General features: G+C 44.6%; 1 protein-coding gene across 2 annotated transcripts in view; it reads left to right on the forward strand.

Annotated features, from left to right (window-relative positions):
• Positions 1–23,196, forward strand: part of LOC136844397 (hypoxia-inducible factor 1-alpha inhibitor-like) — a 76,786-nt gene that overhangs the window by 2,165 nt on the left and 51,425 nt on the right. For both annotated transcript variants that reach the window (XM_067113529.1, XM_067113530.1), the window contains exon 2: positions 2,299–2,546. In XM_067113529.1, coding sequence (XP_066969630.1) covers positions 2,299–2,546 — 248 coding nt within the window. The remainder of the gene's footprint in view (positions 1–2,298; positions 2,547–23,196) is intronic.

Raw genomic sequence — 23,196 nt, forward strand, 5'->3', positions numbered from 1 at the left:
TGGAGGGTATTTTCCCTGCAAGGGGGCATAGTGCTCATGAAGTAAAGGAGTCTTGTCACAGGCTTGCTTTGGAAGATGACACTGGTGTTGGGGCTGATTCCCCCCTCACCCTAGTCTTGCTTCAACCCCAGCACCAAACTTGCCTCTTCCCTAATTGACTCTTATTGTCCAGGTACTAGGAAAACATCTTCATTGCAGCACCTGCAGAAGATATGGCCTATGCTTAACATTCCTGGTAGTCCATCTTTCACAGCTTTCCTAGACAATCTAGGTGCTGAGAAGAATCTCTTCCCTTCTCTTGCTATTGCTGCTGCTCCTGCTTACGTGTCTGCTGCTGCTTTCTCAGCTCCTGTGAAGGAGAGGGATCCTCCTGTAACAGTAGTCCTCCCATTGGCTGATCCCCTTCCTCCCATTTGCTGCTTCAACATCAGTATCTCGAGTTCCATCCTCAACCACCCTTCGGCATTTAAGACTGGCAAGGCTTGAAATTGAAAAGGAAAGAAGTGTTCTTGATGTTCTTTTTCACCTTCTTCCTCATTGTTATCAAGCTCATTTTTCTTCTCCTCCTCCTCCTCGTCCTTGACTTCTTTCCCCTCTAGCTGAAGGAAGGAAAGGAGGGACTCTCTGTCATCTAAAGGTGACTGTCCAGCTTCTGGCAGGGCAGGTAAGGGCCACTCCACACCAGCCCACTAAGACAAGAGGATTTCTTCGGACTCTTTCACACCATCCTTCGGGATCACCATTGGATGAGTCATTGCATCATGCTCCCTCTATGCATGCTCAGTCTCAGAGCTGGGCAAATGTGGTTGCTCTGGACAGTTCCTCCCTTTATACCTCCAAGGAGACGCTTAGGGAGGAGTATGCATACAAGGTCTTTTAATCATGCGTGCACAGATAAGGGGGTAGGCTCTTCCCATTATTTCCTCTCTGGGGCACACTTGGATGAGCCAGCCCTGCTTTCTCACTCAGTGTAGTGTGATCGCCAGAGCATGTATGTACCAAACATTCTCACTTTTCTCACTTGATGTTTGCCACATGCTTGGGAGGTGCATGGGCAAGGCAGTGCGTGTGCTTGTTTCCCTGTATCTTCCACAGTTAGGTATCATCAAGTATAGGGAGGTTGCTAGGATCATTCAAGATGTAAACGCTGTTTAGGTAGTGACTGTTTTGTCTTCTGGTTTCTCTCCTGAGAGAAGTTCCAACTGAACATCATATCTGGAATTAGGCAGAGAGCAGAAGCAAGGTGTCTCTTCCTCTCTTTTGGGAAAAGATACAGCTCATGCCCTTGGGGATGTAATTGGTCTGGATGGCACCATTCCTCTAGAACCTTATCAGGCTGAGCTAGTGCAGCAGAAGCAAGGTGCATCTTCCTCGCTTTTTGGAGAAGATATAGCTCATGCCCTTGGGGACGTAATGGGTCTTGACAGCACCATTCCTCCTGGACCCCATTAGGCTGAGCTAGAGCAGCACTTTTGAGAGATTAATTTGCTTATTCATGAGTTTAGTAATCTCATTGGTCAGGTTGCTTTGGTCCCAGCTTGCTCATGGTGACTTGGATAAGGTGAATGCTCTGATCTGTAGGTCAGGGAGTTCCTTTGTTCTAGCAGATTGAGCAATCTCCCTCAACCCTATGCTTACATGCCAGAAAGGATACTATATGTGTGAGGATGCCAAGATAGTTCCTGTTTTGTTGGACTCATCAGACTGCAGACTGATGAACAACCTCCCCCCCTAGAGAGATTGCCAAGAAGGGGCTTTCTTCTCAGCTGCCGAGATTGGTGCCATGGAGTTTGTTGCCATGGCTTCTCTCCAGGCTACTTCGTGGCTGAACATGGCAAACTTCAACATGACAGATGTCTTCTCTCAGGATAGGAGAGCTAAGTTCATGAGGTAACTGGTATCAGGGGGGAAGGCAGGAGAGTAGTATCCCGCTAAGTAACAGTTTAGTGTTGGGGACTTCATTACTCTTTCCAGTGCAAAGGCAGCAGTAGGGGAGGTGAAGAACGGAATCCCAGGACACTGTGATCCACTACATGATGCACTTTAAACCACTATGGGAGGGAAAGCACCCTCAACCAAACCCTCAGGTGTGGCCCAGCTTCAATGTTTAAGGTTGTGAGGAAGCCTGCTCCTTCCAGTGAGAAAGCAGGTCGTCCCAACCCTTTAATCCTTGTTCTCCAGCCATGGACTTTTTTTGAATTGACAACTGATTCATTTAACTCATTATTTTGTTTGATTGTAGTTTACAGTGGTTTAAATTGTCATTTTTATAGTATTCCTTTCTTTTTGTATTTCCAGAAGCCTGTTGTTCTAACAGACACCAAGCTTTGTGAATCCGCACTGAAGTGGGACTTGGATTATTTGGCTAATAACATGGGTAATGAACGATACATGGTGTTTGTTTCACAGAACAACAGATTCAAATATTATGATGAAGCAAAAATGAAGCAGTATAAGATAAATTTCAACCCACCAACAAGAAGAGTAGACATGACATTTACTGAATTTGTCAAAAAGTTACGAGAATGGAAACCTGGTGATGAAAGGTAAGTTGGACATTTTTATAGTTTGTTTTTGCTTTGCAATGTCAGAATACAGCAGTGCAGTCTTTAATTTAATTGTTACGTATTTCAGCAAATTTACAAAAGTTATTCTGTTCACATTGTAATGCCAGTTGTACGAGCTCTTAGGTTATGTAAATGCACAATTGATAAATAGTGATTTTGGTGATTTAGTGTTTAGTCCTATGGTCTTCTTGGTATCTGACTTATTCATTGTTTCTTGATGCTGCACACAATTGGACACTGTAGGTGTTACTATTAGAAATATTTATCCTTTATATCTTTTCATGATAAATTGTGTGCACCAATTTAATTGTATTATGTAACATTACAAGTCAAGAGGCAAACTTCCTGATTTACTTTTGTTCAACATTAAAAAGAATGAAATTATATAGGTGGAGTTTCTTTTTAAGACAAATGAAGCCTTAGTTTCTCTCACAGGTGAGTATTCTCTGCCATTAAGAGGTGGCCATCCAACTTGCCTAGTGTTTAGTTGGTGCTGAAGGAGTGAAGTCTGTAGTATTTGAAAGTGAAATAGTCATTTTTATTTTGCTTGAGTCTCATCTTACTTATTTCCATGTCTGTTTGTGTAACCCTGACATAGTACCTGATAGGGTATTTTGCAGCGATAGCCCATGGCCATATATCATACAGTGGAAGTTGTTGATCAAGGCACTGCTGGGTCTCTTGTTCTTATGCTTAGTATTTTGTTTTGTCTGATGGTGCCTCCACCTGCAAAAATGTGAAGAATGTAATTAGCTTCTAGACCAAGCTTGAGATCCTGAACAAGTTTGAGAAGGAATAGTCCTATGCATGTGATTGCGCCAAGTACAAATGGATAAAGATGATAGTCAGCAAATTTGCTAATGCTAAGGACAAGCTGATGGTCTATACCCTAGAAGCCAGAAGTGCAGCAAGAAGATCAAATGCAATAGCAGGTATGGGAAACAGGCATTAATCTAAACAATTAGACCATCCTGACCACGAGGAGGATTGGTTCAGAAATACAGTACTATAGTCAGTTCCCTTTGTGATGTAATGACAGCCATTATCAGATGGCAGCAGCATTGATCTATTTTGTTTGGGTAGACTTGGTGATTTCTTCAGGACTGCTATTCCATAGTATTGAAGTCTATACCATCAAGTCATCCAGTAGTGTTACCTGATGCTTTGGAGCCATGTCCGAGCACATAACCTGTTATTATTCAGATGCTCTCTTTGGTTATGTCTAATCTCCTGATATCTTCACAGAATATCTTGTAGCTACACCTACCAGTACTTACACAGGGACTCTTCCAGGCATTTAGGTGGTGTAATGCCTCTTTTATTGCCTTTAGGTCAGTAAAATAAAGAAAACATCCTTCTGCTCTAGGACAGTGAGATATCCAGTTTAATAAATGTTAAAAACTATTTCCTTGGGTACTGTGCTGAAAGACCTGTGAGAGAGGATTTGCATGTCATTTTATTTTTCACCACATTATGATGCTGTAGGCACAGTTTACCATTGAATTCTTTTAATATTTGGGCAAGTTGCATTTGCTGTTGTACAATACTATATATTTTAAAGCTAATGTCTGTTTGCATAATAATATATAGTATGACTGAAATGGGAGAGGAGGCATGCATGTTGCCTGGTATTATAATTATTACAATATTTTTTGTGTATGTATATAATATTACTGCACTCAATTTGCTATATAGTATACAATCTTAATTTGTAAAGTACACATACAGTACTGTTATGTACAGCATGTATAGTTGCTGAACACATTTTTTCTGTTTAGTGTATATTTGTACATCACTACTGTAAATCAATCTGCTGGCTTATCCAGGAGATTTGAGACTATCATTAATCACAGCCCTAACAACCATTACCCCATTCTAATTGGAAAGTGTAACTTCTTTTCATCACTCCATCTGGAAGAACAACTTTCTGGCATTGAAAGACCTGAAGGTTGCCTACTTACTTTCGGATACAGGTTCACCATTCTTCAAAGAAATCCCTCCAGTTCTTGTAGTGGGGCAAGCTGTTTCATTAGGGTTTACTGTTTTGGCCTGGCGGCAACTTCACAGTTACCTGGCACACAGGCAAGGCATCAATTTGGTGAGATGCTTAGATAGCTGGATGCTAATAGCCTCTTCAGCTTAGAGCTTAAAGAGTGTCTTCAAATCATCACTAACCTGTGCCAGTGGCTGGGCCTGGTTATCAATAGAGAGCAGTCAGATCCATTTCCTTCCATTATAGTTATTTACTTTTCTTCTTCTTTCTTTCTTTAAATCTTTGGCTGAAAACCCTTATGGACAGAGTCAACAGACCCAAGAGGGCTCCAAAGAGAAATATGCCTGCAGAGAGTCATGTTATAGGAAAAGTTGATAAATAAATAAATATGATGGAATAGAAAATAAAGCAATAGACCTGAATTTAGATAAATATCAGCAGAAAGCAGGAATGAATTTGCTCTTTGCTTAAATATTTGGAGATCAGAAAATTCCACAACTTCTGTAGGCAAACTATTCCTCATTTCAGTTGTAGTCAAAATAAAACTCCGAGCAAACTGAGTCCTATTAAATCTGATACTAGAAAATGACAGTTTGCAGCAGCAACCTGCCCGGTAAAGAAGAGTGCATAAAGAACTCTCATTACATTTATGTCACTTTTCATCATTAAGAGATGGCAAAATAAACTTGACTGAGACATAACTCTATTCAAGAGTTGGAGATGAGAGTCAGCACCCAAAGACCACAGAGGACAGTACTCCAAACAGGGAAGAAGAAAAGAATTAGAACACTTAGATTTCTTAGCTTCATTATGAAACATTTTAAAATATTTCTGACTTTTTGAGAAACAGATGAAGAGATATTATGTGGTATATGCTTCTCAAAAGTCAGTTTCTTATCAAAAGTTTTTACCTAAAATTGTAGAAGAGTTGCTGACCTTTAAAACCATATAATATTTAAATGTAAATCAGAATGCAAAGGAAAAAGTTTTCTGGATTGACTAACTCATACTTTAAGTTTTAGAAGAATTTAGCATCCATGACTCAAAGCCTACCCCACTCTTGAATACCTGCCTAGATAGAAATAGATATGATGATTGCCTTAGTCAGTCAACCTTGGACAGAATTAAGCGTTCTTACGCTGCTCTTCAAGGTTTTCTCCAGTGTCCAACTTTGCCAGCTCAGCTATGATTGAAGCTGACAAAACTCCTGGCATCACTAGAAAAGCTGATCCCACATACTGTAGTTATCAGTTGAGACTGTTTCAGCTTCATTTGAATGCTAATTGGTCAATATCAAGACATTCAAAGGACCAGCCAGTAGAGGTGTCCTTGGAATTCCTGATAGACCTTAAATGGTGACAAGGTGTGGTCAGTTTAAGAACAGAGGCACCATTTATGTTGTTTAAGACACTTCAAAGGGGGTGGGGTGTGCATATGCTAGGTTCGATGCTGCCAAGAAGGTAGTCCTTGAAGTATACAAATGATAAAAAATACTTGGAGCTAAAATCAGTAATTTTAGGTCTCCAGGCCTGTACCTCACACCTGTCCAATAGAGCTTTTTAAATAATGCTGGAGAACTCAACTACAGTATGGCAATGCAAGAACTCTCATGTGCCAACTAGCTATGGAAATATTCCTATTATTATCTTTATTATTATTCAGAAAATGAACCTTATTCGTAAGGAACAAGCCCACAGGGGTCACTGATATTAAATTCAGGCTTCCAAAGAATATGCTACTCACTTGAAAGAAGCAACAGAAGGCAACAGGAAACACGGAAAGAAGAGATCAGTAATTAGAGAAGAAAAAGTAAATTAACAAATTAATAAATAAACAGATAACATTGGAAGTAAATTATTAAAATACAAGAACTGCTTTAGGCAAGCAATGCATTGCATATTCACTTGAACTTTTGAAGTTCCAATTGCACAACATCCTCAGGGTGACTGTTCTACAGTCCAACAGTGTGAAGAATAAAGGAACTCTAGAACTGAGAACTTTGATAGCAAGGCACATTTACCACATGATGGTGCTGCTGTTCAGCAGATCTGGTTTTACTCAGCTGGAAAAGAGGATCAGGGATGTATTGTACATTTGAAAGAGCTATGTTGAAATACAACTTATGAAAAATTACCAACAAGAGACCATCTGTTGATGGGCCAAGTCATTACTGCTAATGTTAGGAGACATAAGCTACCATCACGAACCACTCTATCTAAAAGAAATAAATCTCTGGCAGAAGCAGTCATTCACACCGGAAAACGGTATTCTAGTAAAGGAGTGACAAATGACCTAAAACAGGTTACCTTGATTTTATCACTGTCATAAATATATGAGGCCTTATGTACAGTACCTGACTTTCATGTTTCATTTGCTTACACTTTCATGAGATTTCTGAAAAGTAAGATGTCAGTCAAAGGTTGCGCCAAGAATAATTAAAGCTTCAGACTCGTTCAGCAGTAATTCTAAAATGTAGCCATTCACTCAAAGATTCCAAACTTTATAAATAAGTTCCTTGTGACTTACTAAATCAAACTGGCACTAAAATCTATTTGAATAACACTTAAAACCTTGTAGAAGGTTCTCTTGCAAATGGCATGTGAAATCTAAAAGAGCATCACCGGCACCTAACTGCTTCCTGTATGCATATTGACTCTTGGCTAACAATCCTTTAGATTCTACATACATGTACTGTATTTATATAATGGCCTAGAAATAAGCTTTTCTGCAACTTTGGACAGTACAAGGAGAATAGGAATTGCCCTGTAGTTGCTGCTTTCTGCAGATAAGCCACTCTTTGGAACAGGCACTGTATTACTAAGCTTGCGCTCATCCACAAAGATACTACGTCGACGTAAAAATCTGTATAATCTACTAATCTTGGGAGACAACCCACTAGAAAGTTTTTGAACAACAAAAAGAATAAACCATCAGGATCTTCTTCACCCCAGCTATCAAGAGTAGAGTGCAATGCAGATTTTGTAAGAAAAGGTTCAGGATGACAGGTAGCAGGGAGGGGGACAACCTTAGCTGATTGTTTAGCTTCAAAGCTCAAAGAAACAGTTCAGCATTTTCCTTTGGGCCAGTAACCAATCTACCATCATGTTAGTAGTGATGGAATGGAAGACAAGCTTGACCCAAAGATAGATGGTGCCAACTTGGTCCACCACAGATGAGGCTGAGTAATTCCTTCAAGTGTCCTCTTCAGGGAATTAAAGTATTGTAATTTCTCTTAGGCATATGGTAAATTCAGTTTGCAGCATGGCAAAAGTAAAAAAAAAAATGGTTTAATTTTCATGTGAATGATTTCGTCTCTGTGTTGAATTTGGTCTGTTTGTCATGGTGAGCTTATCTACTATACATGTAGTATTAAATCATAGCTGGTCATTTGTCCTGAATTTCATGACCATTTTAGGAATATACCTTAAAAAGTAGCCATCAGAATTTCATTTAACATTTTCTTTGGATCTGGATCTGATATAACATTAAAAATATATAGTGCCTGACAAGCTTCAATAATGCGATCCCAGTTAGATACAGATTTCAGCTAGACAATTTTTCCAATGGTGTCATTAGGAATGCTGTATACTAAAGGACAGATATGTCCATCTCAATGGCACATTGTTCGTAAGTGCTGATATACTTGCAGACCTTGAACTTAATGATAGCTGTAACATCTGTGAATATGAGGTCTAATCTATTACCGGAAATATGCGTTGGTTCCTCAGTTAGTTGGACAGAATCGTATGGTACAAAAGAATTCAAGAGTAGACCAGCCAGGTTGATTTGTGGAATTTGAATTAAGCCACTATGCTTTGCATTTCAGTCTCCACTATAAATAAAACTTTTGAATCCTGCGACTGAGCCATAGTACTCATCTCCAAGAGACAGTCATATATAGATTTGTGAATATTTGGATTACAGTAAACAGCAAATATGTAAAAATTGTAGAACTTACTGAAAATATTGAAACAACAACTTCATGGCAAGCACACTAAGTTTTTCTGATGATAAATAGGTCTTCCAAACTTCATGTATACAGCCATTTCTTGAATGTAGGATGTTACAACGATAAATAAAGTTAGGGCCATCAACCCATGGATTAAAAATTCAACTTTTGGTTTGTTACTACATACAAGTGTCTCAAATAAAAACATCAAACCGTAGTTATGGGCATAACTCTGGAGGTCAAGAAAATTTGTCCATAATTCTCAAATATTTGAGTTAAGTACTCTGCAGTTTTTCTTACAGTAATGAGTAGCTGGCCAGGGTTCAGCTCAATGTCTCCCGAAACAATTAGAATTAGGACCATAAAATTAGAAGAAACTAATACATAGACTCATAGCAACAGCATTGTAGTAAAATTGAACGGAACAGTAAACAACAAGGACATATTATTATTATTATTATTATTATTATTATTATTATTATTATTATTATTATTATTATTATTATTATTATTATTATTATTATTATTCAGAAGATGAACCATATTCATATGGAACAAGCCCACAGTATGAATATTATTATTATTATTATTATTATTATTATTATTATTATTATTATTATTATTATTATTATTATTATTATTATTATTATTATTATTCAGAAGATGAACATGAACCCTATTCATATGGAACAAGCCCACAGTATGAATAAAGCTGGCCATATGTTATTAAAAAACGTGCCTGAAACAACTGGTTGACAAGGTAGAGCCAGGATGCCTTGTAAGGCAAATAAGAAACCAGCATCAGCCTGTCCTACACACTTTTTTGAAAAAAACAGGAAAACGAACAAAAAAGAGGAAAATGTGTGATTGTACCCTCAAGCAAGGGAGAGAATGTCACCCAGGTCCCAAGGTTTGTCTCATGGAAGCCCAACATTTGACAGACCTTGAGTTGAAGGAACCAGTTTTTATTAGCAAAGTGGTTCTGATGTAGAAGGCATTATAGAAGCTGTGAGACACCCCTGTAGTCAGTTGGTTTGCCACCAGCTGCAACAGTTGACTGTCAAACTACAGTTTAGTGCTTATCAGGTCAGTGTAGGACAAAATGGAAATATCATCATGTCTCAAGAACCTCATTGCACCTCTGTGGGTACAAGTCTTATATTCCGACCTCCTAAGCCTTCTTGTAGATCACAAGGATCTTTTCCATATGGCATTCACTGCCTGCACGGCCTCACTTCTGCTACCTTCATCAGAACCTACAGCTCCCCCAGTTACATGCTTTAGGTTATTTAGCAATCTCTCCATGAAGGCTCGACCAAAGCTGCTGAGGCCATTGTCACCAAGGAAGGCGTCAACAACCAAACTATACCAGGCCAAGTAGCACACTTTGTAATTAATGCAGTTCCTCATTAAGCCATTGTTCCCACAGTCAGTGAATTCTTGTTGTGCCTGTGAAAATCAAGGTAGTTGTCTATCAGCAATAAAGGGCTACATATCATCTCTCTCACAGATATCGGTAGGTAGAGTAATTGATGTGATTAGTTCCTGATAGATTACTCCAAAAATATTATTTTGTTCATGAGACTTACCTGTCAGATATGTATATAGCTGTATTCTCTGATAGTCCGACAGAATTTCAAAACTTACGACACACGCAGTGGGAGATCAGGTGGTTAGTACCCATTCCCGCTGCTGGGAGGCGGGTATCAGGAACCATTCCCATTTTCTATTCAGATTTTCTCTGTCGCCGGTACTGTCAACACCTGTTTTCAGTACCTCCGTCTTTGGATTTCGTAAACTTGGTTGTCACTTAAGTATTTGTTTGACTTTTGGTTTTTACGAATAGAACTTACCTGGCAGTTATATATATATAGCTTAATCCCTGTCGAACCGGCAGATTTTTCAAAACTCGCGGCAACCGCCGAATGGTAGGTGTCCGATAGGTGGTTAACAACCCTATAGGGTGGTAGTTGGAATCATTCCGCTTTCAGTTCCTCAGATCATCTCTGCCGGTTGGACCGACAACATCGTTGTTGGTTCTCCGTCGGGTTTTTCGCCGCTTCCCTAGGTCGCTGTGTTGGACCTTTTATTGGTGACGATTTTGACCTTTGGATTGGCAATCGCTTTGTGGCTTGTTTTGATTTATTCTTTTGACTGTTCTGGATAAGATGTCTGATCCTAAGTTTTTTCGAGTATGTGTGAATGAAGAATGTAAGGTTAGGTTGCGAAAGCTTCGGTGGACCTCACACTGTTTGTTTAGGGGTGCAGGGGTTTGAGTGTGCCTTGGATAAAAGATGTAAGAATGCGAGGATTTGGATGAAAAGAAATGGATGGAAATGAAACGCTATGTGCGTAAATTAGAGATGGATAAGTTAAGGAGGGCTTCTAAATCTAAATCTAGGTCTGTGAGTGATGTTAGCTAGACATTTCTTTTAACCCTTCTATTCCTAAATCACCCTTAGAAGTAGATCCTCTCCCCGAGGTGGTAACCCCTGCTCCTTCTACAGGAACTGTATCTGCTGTTATGGACCCTCAGTTCGCCAGGGATGGCGGCTGAGATGAAAGAATTAAAGGATCAACTTGAAGCCTTGGAAAAAGGTAAGAGTACAAGTGAAGTTTGTGTTAATGATTGTGCTAGTGCAGTGGAGGTGGCGACTGATCGACCCTGTCATGCCCCTAGATCTAGACTCTACCAAGCTCCCAGGACCAAGGGAGAAGGTATGTCGACGATCGTAAGGGGGTGAGAGGGACGATCCTCTGTCAGCCGTCGCCTCAAGCAGTCCTGTTGCTTTTCCCAGGCTGCTTATGACCGCCACAGGAAAGGCGTGTCGGAAGAGCTGCGTCTTCTCCAGCCCCTCTCCTAGACGAGATGGCAGTTTGAGGATTCGAGACCGACCAAAAGAAGATGGTTGCAGCAAGAGGATCAACCCCGACTCGCTCTCCCCTTTCGGGTGCGTGGAGCTCCCTGAATCTTTTGTTTCGACGACGACCGAAACGCTTTCTCCAGCAAAAAAGGTCAAGACCTTTTTGAATGCCTCTCTCGCTGTTCGGAGGAGGGAGAGTTCTCTTCTTTCTGCTTCCGGAGAATTCTCGAGGAATCCTTCTCCTGCTCCCAGCTTGTCTCGACAACCTTCTCCCGGAGCCTCAAGATGCAGCTGCTGCGGCTAAATCATTTATGACCGGCATGCAAGGCCAATTGGCCTCTCTGTTCAGGCCTTTAGTCGTCCTCCCCGCAGTCGGTCAGACGTAAGGACCCAAGTTACCAGTGAAGAGATCTAGAAGGGAGTCCCCTGCTGAAGTTTCTTCTAGGGGATAAGAGAGAACTGGATCCCTCTCCTGTTCGAGTCAACAAGGGGCGCTCTTCTGGCCTTGAACATAAGAATCTTCTCGTTTCTCCCAAGCAAAACCTCAGGGTTCTTCTCTGAGGCTCGACTCTTCTCCTCTCCACGCCTTAAACGACAGGAATTTTCTTCCTCTCGCCGGGAACATTCTTCCTTTGTTCAGCAAGATTACGACTTGGTTCTCCAGGGAGGAAAGAACGCAGGGATTTCCTCGACGCCAGGACGCATTCGCCTCGACGCCAAGACGCATCCACCTCGGCGCCAGGACGTATACAATGCTCGACGCCAGGACGCTTCCAGCTCGCGATACCAGGACGCATCCAGCTCTCGACATCGGGATTCTTCTAGGGCTGTTTGTCAGGACGCAACCAGCTCTCGCCAGGACGTAACCAACTCTCGCCGCCAGGACGCCGGTGATTGCACGTCCTCCCCGGTACGATACAGCAGGAAGAGAAAGAGACAGAGTTGGAAGGAATGCATGATTTGGAAGACGTTTCAGAGGACGAAGATAAACCTTCTAATGCGGCTGATGACTATAAGGTTCTTTCTCGCCTCTTTGGAGCTGTATGGGGAGGAGTTTAAGCCTGCTGCTCCTCGCTCTCCTCAGTCCCAGTTTAACAGGAAGAAGTCGAGGAAGCAGTCAGCCTTTATTAAAATGAAGCTTTCCATTTCTGCAAAGAAGGCTCTGACCAGGATTGATAACTGGCTTAAGGAGCGTAGGCAAGCAGTGAAGTCCTCCTTCTCGTTTCCTCCAACTAGGCTTGCTTCGAAGGCGGGTATGTGGTATGACACTGGAGAAGCTCTTGGCCTGGGAGTACCTGCCTCTCCCAGGGGGACTTCTCTGGTTTAGTAGACTCTTCTAGAAGACATGCCCTTAACTCAGCTAAGGTGATGTGGTCGATGACGGAACTAGACCATCTCATTAAAGGAATTTTTAGGTCTTTTGAAGTGTTCAGTTTTTTAGACTGGTCTGTTGGAATTCTATCCAAGAAGATGGAAACCATGCAGGCTGCAGGAATTGAAGACCTTTCCAGTATTATGGCCTGTATGGATAAGGCTCTGAGGGATGGAGCAAATGACTTCTCTTTTCACTGCAGGGATTTTGAAGAAGAGGGCTTTGTTATGTTCCTTCACGTCAAAATCTACTACAGTCGCACAGAAGGCGGAGCTCCTTTACGCCCCTCTCGGAGCATTTGTTTCGGAGTCCTTGGTCAGGATATTTCTCTGACTCTGGCACATAAAGCTACGCAAGATTTACTTTCTCGCGCTCGGGCTAGGAGGTTTCTTCGGCAATTCCTCCAGCTGCCAAAAAGGAGGAAAAGAGAGTTCAACAGCCCTTTCGGGGCAGAGTTCCTTCTAGAGCTGATTTCAGAGGAAGAAGACAAGAAACAGGGGGTAGAACTAACAGAAGGACGTTTAGAACACGCTCTAGAAATTGAGAATCAAGTCCTCCAGACAACAGTAGGAGCAAGGCTGTCTCTATTTTGGCAGGCTTGGGAAGCAAGAGGGGCAGACAACTGGTCTCTCTCAGTCATCAAGGAAGGGTACAAGATCCCCTTCACGGGGAAACCGCCACTTTCAACAAAGCCACTAGCCCTAGTGGCTCAGTACTCAACAACGATTGAAACGGCGGGCACTCCTGGAATCTAGTAGACCAGATGTTGGAGAAAGGAGCGATAGAACCAGTTTTGGAACTAGGATCCCCAGGGTTCTACAATCGTCTGTTTTTAGTGCCCAAGAGTTCGGGTGGATGGAGACCGGTCCTGGATGTCAGCGCATTGAACGGTTTTGTGGGGAAGACCAAGTTTACCATGGAGACGTCTCAGTCTGTGCTGGCAGCAGTCCGTCCAGGGGACTGGATGGTATCCCTGGACCTGCAGGACGCTTACTTTCATATTCCCATCCACCCGACTTCAAGGAAGTTTTTAAGGTTTGTGATCCAGGACAAATGCTTCCAGTTCAAAGCTCTTTGTTTCGGCCTCAGCACAGCTCCTCAAGTGTTCACCAGAGTAATGTCAAATGTGGCAGGATGGCTTCATCAAGAAGGGATAAGAGTATCCCTGTACCCAGACGACTGGCTAATAAGGTCCCAGTCGAAGAACAGGTGTCTGGAGGACTTACACAAGACGTTTATGATTGCTCAGATCTGGGTCTCATTATCAACAAAGAGAAGTCTCAGATCGAACCGAGTCAGCCGATTCTTTATTTGGGGATAGTTCTGGACTCAGCTTGTTTTCGGGCTTCTCCCCACAAGAAAGGCAAACCAAGTGCCTCGAGAAGGTTCAGTATTTCCTGGGAGGCAGAAGTGCTCGGCGAGGGAGTGGATGAGTTTGTTGGGCACCCTCTCCCCTCGAGAAATTTGTCTCTCTGGGAAGGTTGCACCTCAGACCTCTTCAACACTTCCTTTCAAGAATCTGGGACAGGAAGAATCAGGGAGGACTCATTTTCCTTCCACATTCCAGCAGAGATCAAGAGACATCTGAGTTGGTGGCTGATCCGTCGATCTTAGGGGAAGGAATCTCCCTACGCAGAAAGAACCCAGACCTAGTGTTGTTCTCAGATGCTTCGAGTCGGGATGGGGAGCAACACTGGGGAACAAGGAAGTTTCAGGCTCTTGGGAAGAGGGGACAAATCGGATGGCACATCAACAGGAAAGAGTTGATGGCCATCTGGTTAGGCTTAAAAGCCTTCAAGGAATCTGTCGCGGGAAAGTAATAGAAGTGAATTCCGACAACACCACGGCTCTTATGCGTATATCAGCAAACAAGGAGGGACTCACTCTTTACCTCTTTACGAAACAGCAAGAGAGCTCCTTCTGTGGACAAAAGACCACAGGGTGGAGCTTTTGACGAGATTCGTGCAGGGGCAGAAGAATGTAAGAGCAGACATGCTCAGCAGAAGAGGGCAAGTTCTGCCCACGGAATGGACTCTCAATCTTCAAGTTTGCCAGAAAGTGTGGAGTTTATGGGGGAGGCCTTCAGTAGACCTCTTCTCCTCCAGCCAGAACAAGAGAATCCCGAACTACTGCTCTCTAGTCCCGGACAGAGAAGCAATAGCAGTAGACGCCTTCTTGATGGACTGGACGGGGATGGACACTTATGCTCCTCCGTTCAAGATAATCAATCTAGTAGTCAAGAAATTCGCCTCCTAGATTCAGGAGAATGACCCTGGTAGCCCCCTTTGGCCAGCAAGAGAGTGGTTCACAGAGGTGGTGGAGATGTTAGTGGACTTTCCGAGAAGTCTTCCCCAAGTCCAAGGCTTCTCAGACAGCCCCACTTCGAGAGGTATCATCAAAACCCCTCGCTCTTCAACTGACTGCATTCAGACTATCGAGAAGCTTGTCAGAGCGAGAGGATTTTCAGCTCAAGCTGCAAGAGCTATCGCCAGAGTGAGGAGGGTCTCTTCACAGAGAGTTTACCAATCAAAGTGGGAAACCTTTAGATCTTGGTGTAAGCAGCATAAGGTTTCTCAACCACTACCTCTGTGAGCCAAATAGCTGATTTTCTCTTGTCCTCAGGCAAGATTCTAAGCTGGCGTATCCACCATAAAAGGATACAGAAGCTTGTTGTCTACCGTCTTTAGGCACAGAGGCATTGATTTGTCTCAAGATAGAGACTTGAGAGACCTTTTAAAGTCTTTCAAACAACGAAGCAGACTTTGAGACCCCCGTCCTGAATTTGGATGTGTTTTGAAGTTCTTGTGCAGCAGGAAGTTCGAACCCATCTCTCAAGCAACCCTGAGAGACGAACAAAGAAAAACTCTTTTTCCTTCTCGCTCTTGCTACAGCGAAAAAGGGTTAGCGAGATTCAGGCTATTCAGAAGCAAGTAGGCTTCAATCGTGAATGGAGCAATATGCGATTAAGGCTTGACTTCCTTGCTAAGAATGAGAACCTTCCAAACCCTGGCCGGGACGTTTGAGGTTCCTAACCTCACTGATTTAGTGGGCCAAGAGGAGGAGAGACTACTCTGTCCAGTTAGAGCCCTCAAGGCTTATATTTCCAGGACAAAGGACGTGAGAGGTTCTTCCAGTTCCTTGTGGTGTTCAGTGAAGGATCTCAAAGCCCTCTCGAAGAATGTGTTATCATTCTTTTTGAGGGAGACAATAAGAGAAGCTCACCTTTTATGTGAAGAGGAGAACTTTGGTTTGTTGAAGGTGAAGGCTCACGAAATAAGAGCCATTGCAACTTCTCTGGCTTATAGAAAGAATATGTCAGTTAAACAAATTATGGAGGCCACTTTTTGGAGAAGTGACTTTGTTTTCCTTCTCATTACCTCAGAGAGGTAAGAGTAGATTATGAGAAATGTTACGCCTTGGGCCCATATGTAGCTACAGCTTCGGTATTGGGTAAAGGAGTGACTGCCTCCCCTCAACCTTAACTTTTGTTTGGGATACCTGTAATTGGGCTGGTGTTTTTATGGTTGTCTGAGGAAGCTTCCTTGTGGGAACAGCAACCCCAGTCTAACTAGATAGGTGTATATCTAGTCTGCAAGGTTAGGTGGTTAGATTGAGTAAGGTTACAGGTAATAGAAGGGGAATAGGAAGTACAGAAGTCTAGTCACGTTGTTGGTCTCACCGTTTGACAGACTCGATTGAGTTGTTTCAGTATAACAGGTCTTCACCTGACTGGCGCTCCTAAGGGAAAGCGGCTCAAGAGGCAGGAACCTTGAAGTCAGCTACCTTAGCAGGTAAGGAATCAAGGTGTTTACCTACGACTTTTTAGTTGTTTCCCAACAATGTTGGCTGTCTTTCACCCTCCTCCAAATGTGTGAATCAGCTATATATATATAACTGCCAGGTAAGTTCTATTCGAAAATGAAGTTTTTATGATAAAACAAAGTTTTATGAATACTTACCTGGCAGTTATATATATATTTTAAATCCCACCCTCCTCCCCTCAGGAGACAGGTCGGCAAGAGATGATCTGAGGAACTGAAAACGGAATGATTCCAACTACCACCCTATAAGGGTTGTTAACCACCTATCGGACACCTACCATTCCGCGGTTGCCATGAGTTTTGAAAATCTGCCGTTCGACAGGGATTAAGCTATATATATATAACTGCCAGGTAAGTATTCATAAAACTTTGTTTTATCATAAAAACTTCATTTTTTGACTTGGACTTGTGGCTAGGCATACGCTATTGTGGACTGTTTTGGATTTTGCTTTGTTTTTACTTGGATTAAGATGTCTGGATCTAGTTCTGCTAGTTATAGAGTTTGTTGTGTGAAAGACTGTAAGGTGAGGCTACCGAAAGTTTCAGTAGATCCTCACACTGTATGCTTGAGGTGTAGGGGGCATGTTTGTTTGTTTAATGATCGATGCAAGGAGTGTGAGACTTTGCCTGATGCTAGTTGGAAGACTTATGATTCCTATGTGCGGAAGTTAGAGCGTGATAGGATCAGGAGGTCTTCCTCCAGGAGTGTATCAGTGAGTAGGAGTCAGGGTAGTGTTTTTTCACCTGCTAACCCTCCCATAGACGTAGCTATTCCTAACCCTGTGGTGTTGCCCTCGGGCCCTGAGGTTGTGTCTGCGGAAGGGGATGCCCTGTCTGTAATTATGACTTCCATTCATAACCTGGAAGCTAAAATGCTCGCTCTTCAAAGTGCTGTGAAGTGTAGTGATAGTGTTTGTGCCCCTAGTGTTGTGGAGGGGGCGTCAGATCGGCCGTATAATGCCTCTAGGCCTGGACCTCTGTCGGACTCCCAGACTCAGGGAGGGGCAAGTCGAAGCCGCAAGAGGGTTACGCAGACCCCCACCGATCTGGCGTCCCTTTGGCAGGACCTGTTGACGCTTCCCAGGCTGCCAAGGATCGTGCTCGTGCACGAATCTCATGGGATTGCTTCGCCCCCGAAGCTTCCTCCCGCCAGGGTGGAGCTCTCGGAAGGACTCTCGCCCTTTGAAGAGAAGCTTCAGAGAAGGGGACGCTTCACGCCCCTTTCTCGAGACGCTCTTCGCTCTTCTCCGGGAGAGTTTTGACGCCTTCCCGCCGCAGAAGAGGACCAGGGCGTCATCGACAATGACGCTTTTGAGTGCCCTGGTCGCTTCCAGGAGAGAGCTGTTGCTTCCCCTGTGAGAAGGAAGAAGGCGCCCTTTGCCCTCGTCTTCTCACAGGATCAGCCCTTCTCCTGAGAAGGAGACTTCTCCTACTCGGAAGCTTCTGCTAGACATGCAGCGGCAGTTGGCCTCGTGTATGGCCCAGAAGGAGACAGATCCGTGTTGACGTCGGAAGGATTCCAGACTGCCGATCAAGAGGTCCAAGCCGTCCCCTTCTCCTTCTCCTCGTTCGTCTTCTTCTCATGCTTCGCCACCCTCTAGAAGTCCTTTGGCTCAGCGCTTTACTGGTCGCAGCAGGGATCGCCAATTTCCTCTTTCTGACGCTCTCCATGCTGCTAGGCTTGACGCCCTCGTTCTGGTGCTCTGCATTTTTCTCGCCATGACGCTTCATGCTGCTAAGCATGACGCCTCATGCTGCTCGGCAAGACACTCCCTTGCTGCTCGACCTCAGGCCAGGACGCCGTCAGGACGCCAAGACGCTTCTTGCCGAGATTTTCGCGACCTCTCTCGGACTTCTTCCAAGCAGAAGTCCCTTTTGCGAGTTGGACTGCAAGGGCTTAGACCTCCGGAGTGTCTCCAATCTCTTCGGTTGCTCCGTTGAAGAAGGAGAGCTGTCAAGCATCGGAGCCTGCAGATGAGGAACAGCCTCGACTTCATCAGCTTCTTCCGATTACCAGGTCTTGACACGTCTGCTGAAGGACTTGTTTGGGGACAAGTTTCAACCCTCTGCTCCTCGCCCTCCTCCTTCGCAGTTAACCTCATCAAAATCACAGAAGACTTCAGGTTTTGTGAAGATGGCCACGTCTCTCTTTACGAAGAGGGCCTTTAAGAGAGTTCAGGAGTGGATGGACTCCAGGAAGGCCCAGTGCAAGACTTCTTTCGCCCTGCCTCCGTCAAGATTGAGTGGGAAAGCGGGGATTTGGTACGAGACGGGAGAGGATGTTGGTTGGAGAGTTCCTTCCTCTTCCCAGGGAGACTTCGCCAGCCTTGTGGACGCTCCTAGGAGGTCTCTCCTTTCGTCAGCGAAGGTGTCCTGGACGTTGTCTGAAACTGATCACCATCTGAAAGGTCTCTTCAGAACAATGGAGGTTTTCAACTTTCTGGACTGGTGCCTGGGAGTCCTGGACTTGCAGGCTCGAAGCCCTGACTCCATTAGTCTGGGAGACTTATTCAGCGTCCTAGCTTGCATGGACAAGGCTGTCAGGGATGGTTCCGAAGAGCTGGCTGCCCACTTCTGTACGGGGCTTTTAAAGAAGAGGTCCTTATACTGCAACTTCACTGCGAAGTCGGTCTCTCCTTCACAGAGGGCAGAGTTGCTGTTCGCCCCGATGTCAAGCCATCTCTTTCCCCAGTCCTTGGTCAAGGATACTGCCGCCACTTTGCAAGAGAAGGCTACTCAAGGCCTCCTGGCCCAGTCTTCTAGACGTCCAGCAGTCCCTTCGACTTCTTCCCTTGGGCAGGCTTCCAAGAAACAGAAGCCCTTTCGTGGAGGAGCTTCTTCGAGATCGTCCCCTCGAGGAAGAGGTCTCTCCAGAGGTAGAGCCCCTTCCAAACCTAGGGGCAAGAAATGACTCTGTGGACCTCCAGACACCTGTTGGAGCCAGGCTTCTTTCCTTTGCAAGAGCCTGGAGAGAGAGAGGGACGGACAGCTGGTTCCTCGAAGTCATCGAAAAGGGATACAAGATCCCATTCCTCGACTTACCTCCATTGTGCACGGCCCAAGGATCTGTCGCCTCCTATCAGCAGGAGAAGCAGCAGATTCTTTCACCTGCTCGAGCAAATGCTCGAGAAGAGAGCTGTGGAACAGGTCTCAGATTTACAATCCCGGCCTCTACAACAGGTTGTTCCTGGTCCCAAGCAGTCAGGAGGATGGAGACCAGTCCTGACGTCAGCAGGTTGAACCATTTTCGTTCTGAAAGAGAAGTTCAAAATGGAGACGTCCCAGTCGGTTCTAGGAGCCTTAAGACCAGATGACTGGATGGTTTCTCTGGATCTTCAGGACGCCTATTTTCACGTCCCTATACATCCTCTATCAAGGAAGTACCTGAGGTTTGTCCTGCGGGGACAGGTATATCAATTCAGGGCTCTCTGCTTCGGGCTAAGCACAGCCCCGATAGTCTTCACGGTGTTAATGAGGAATGTGGCGAGATGGCTTCACCTTGCAGGGATAAGAGCCTCGCTTTATTTGGACGATTGGCTCATTCGAGCCTCGTCAAAGTCGAGGTGTCTGGAGGACCTTCACACGACGTTGGATTTGACGAAGTCCCTAGGACTTCTCGTGAATTTCGAAAAGTCCCATCTGACCCCGACTCAGTCCATCATTTATCTGGGGATTCAGATGGATTCAGTGGCTTTTCGAGCTTTTCCGTCACTGGAACGACAGCAGCAGTGCTTAGACAAAGTTTCAGCCTTCCTGCGGAAAGAAACATGCTCGGTGAGGGAATGGATGAGTCTGCTGGGGACCATTTCATCGCTGGAGAAGTTTGTTTCCCTGGGGAGACTGCATCTCAGACCGCTTCAATTCTTCCTTGCAGAGAACTGGCAGGACAAGGAGGATCTGGAAGTTTCTCTGAAGATCTCTCCAAAGGTGAAGGATCACCTAGGATGGTGGCTCGATCCTCAAAGTTGGCAGAAGGCGTTTCTCTCAACCTTCAGAACCCCGACCTAGTGTTGTTTTCCACGCGTCCACTTCGGGATGGGGAGCAACACTAGGGGGAATGTCGGGCACCTGGAGAGGGGAACAGGTGTCCTGGCACATAAATCTCAAAGAATTGGGGGGCGATTCAGTTGGCCCTACTTTTCTTCGAGGAACGAAGTCACAAACCGAGTAGTCCAGATCAACTCGACAACACCACGGGCCCTGGCATACCTAAAGAAACAGGGAGGAACTCACTCCGGTCCCTGTTCGCTTTAGCAAAGGACAGCCTGCTGTGGGCCTAGGCACGAATATTACGATCCTCACGAGGTTCGTTGCAGGAGTGGAGAACGTCCGTGCGGATCTTCTAAGTCGGCAACAACAACTGCTGCCAACCGAAAGTGGACCCTGCACCAAGAGGTTTGTCAGGGACTGTGGAGGCTATGGGGACGCCCTTGGTGGATCTCTTCGCGACTTCCAAGACGAAGAGGCTTCCTCTTTACTGCTCCCTTGTACTCGATCCAGGAGCGATTTCAGTAAATGCTCTTCTGGGATTGGACGGGATGGACGCTTATGCCTTTCCCCCGCTCAAAATCCTCGGAGAAGTCATCAGGAAGTTTGCGTTGTCGGAAGGGGCAAGGATGACGTTGATCGCCCTGTTTTGGCCTTCGAGAGAGTGGTTCACAGAGGTCATGACCTTCTTAGTGGACTTCCCGAGAACACTGCCCATGAGAGTCGATCTACTCAGACAGCCCCACTTCGAGAGGTACCACAAAACCTCCCGCTCTGAGTCTGACTGCATTCAGACTATCGAGAAACTGGCCAGAGCTAGAGGTTTTCAAGATCAGTGGCGAGAGCTATTGCCAGAGCCAGAAGATTCTCTTCCAGTAATTTGTACCAATCGGTGGACCGTGTTCAGAGATTGTGTAGGAAGAAGGGCATTTCCTCTACCACGACCTCTGTGAGTCAGATAGCCGACTTCCTCTTGTTTCTGAGGAGGAAGTCAAACTAGCGGTCCCGACTATCAAAGGATATAGGAGTATGCTATCAGCCGTTTTTAGGCATAGAAACCTGGACCTGACTAACAACAAAGACCTTCACGATCTATTAAAGTCACTCGAAACCACGAAGGTGCCTCAGCAAAGGGCTCCTTCTTGGAACTTAGATGTGGTGTTACGGTTCCTGATGTCCAGTCCTTTCGAGCCTCTCCATTCTGCGACATTGAGGAACATTACCAGAAAGGCTATTTTCCTAACCTCTCTAGCGACAGCGAAGAGGGTTAGCGAACTTCAAGGACATAATGCCGTTTGTACTTTAAGTCCTACATTTTTAGCAAAAAACGAGAACCTGTCTAACCCTTGGCCTAGGAGCTTCGAAATTAAGGGTATGGCTGAGATTCTGGGTCAAGAGCCAGAGAGAGTCCTGTGCCCTGTCAGGGCTCTCAAGGTCTACTTCGACAAAACGAAGGAAAGTCGAGGCCCCTCGGACAATCTATGGTGTTCAGTGAAGAGACCGGGCTTACCTATGTCGAAGAATGCACTGGCGTTCTTCCTGAGGAACACGATTAGAGAAGCCCATTTATGCTGTCGAGACACTGATTTTAAACTTCTGAAAGCCAATGCTCACGAGGTGAGGGCGGTTGCAACTTCAGTGGCTTTTCAGAAGAATATGACACTCAGTAACATTCTGGGTGCCACATTTTGGCGTAGCAACTCTGTGTTCGCTTCACACTACCTGAGAGATATGAAGACGACAAACAAGAACTGCTGCTCGCTAGGACCATACGTTTCCGCAGATACATTCTTGGGGGCAGGGAGTGACGCACATCCTATCCTGTAGAAAATGGTTAGTAAGTGTTTTTTATGGTTGTTGGGTCGGCCGCCAGAGGCGGACTTCCCACTCTTTTAGCTTTAGTTTTGCTATCCTAACTTAGTTAGGCTTGGTCAGGTGGTTGTTTTACTTGTTTGCCCTCATTGTATGGTCAATATGGTCTAGTCACATCGTGGTCACACCCTGCTGACAGATCATCTAGAACTCACCAGCTATACAGGTCACTACCTTGCTGGAGACTCTAGTAAAGCAGAAGCGGACTTGGGTGACAGTAATCACGAAGTCAGCTATGCTAACAGGTAAGGAACCAAGGTGTCAATCACCTACATGTTTTGTGTTTCCTAAATCCTATTCTGTCTGTACCCACCTCCAATGGTGGTATTCAGCTATATATATATCTGACAGGTAAGTCTCATGAACAAAATGATATTTTAATGATAAAATAAAGTTTGTTCATACTCACCTGGCAGATATATATATTCATAGTGCCCACCCACCTCCCCTCAGGAGACAGTGGCACTAGGAAATCTGAGTAGAAAATGGGAATGGTTCCTGATACCTGCCTCCCAGCGGCGGGAATGGGTACTAACCACCTGATCTCCCACTGTGTGTGTTGTAAGTTTTGAAATTCTGTCGAACTATCAGAGAATACAGCTATATATATATCTGCCAGGTAAGTATGAACAAACTTTATTTTATCATTAAAATATCATTTTTTGTCCATCCTAGTCTCTGCTGGAAATGACCTAGAAACTGCCCTAGTATTGGCCACTCATGAACCTGGATATGTGGCCAAGACATAACCAACTTCCTTCTTCTTCCAGG

This window comes from Macrobrachium rosenbergii, chromosome 12 (genome assembly GCF_040412425.1).
Source record: "Macrobrachium rosenbergii isolate ZJJX-2024 chromosome 12, ASM4041242v1, whole genome shotgun sequence".
Classification (NCBI taxonomy): Eukaryota; Metazoa; Arthropoda; class Malacostraca; order Decapoda; family Palaemonidae; genus Macrobrachium; species Macrobrachium rosenbergii.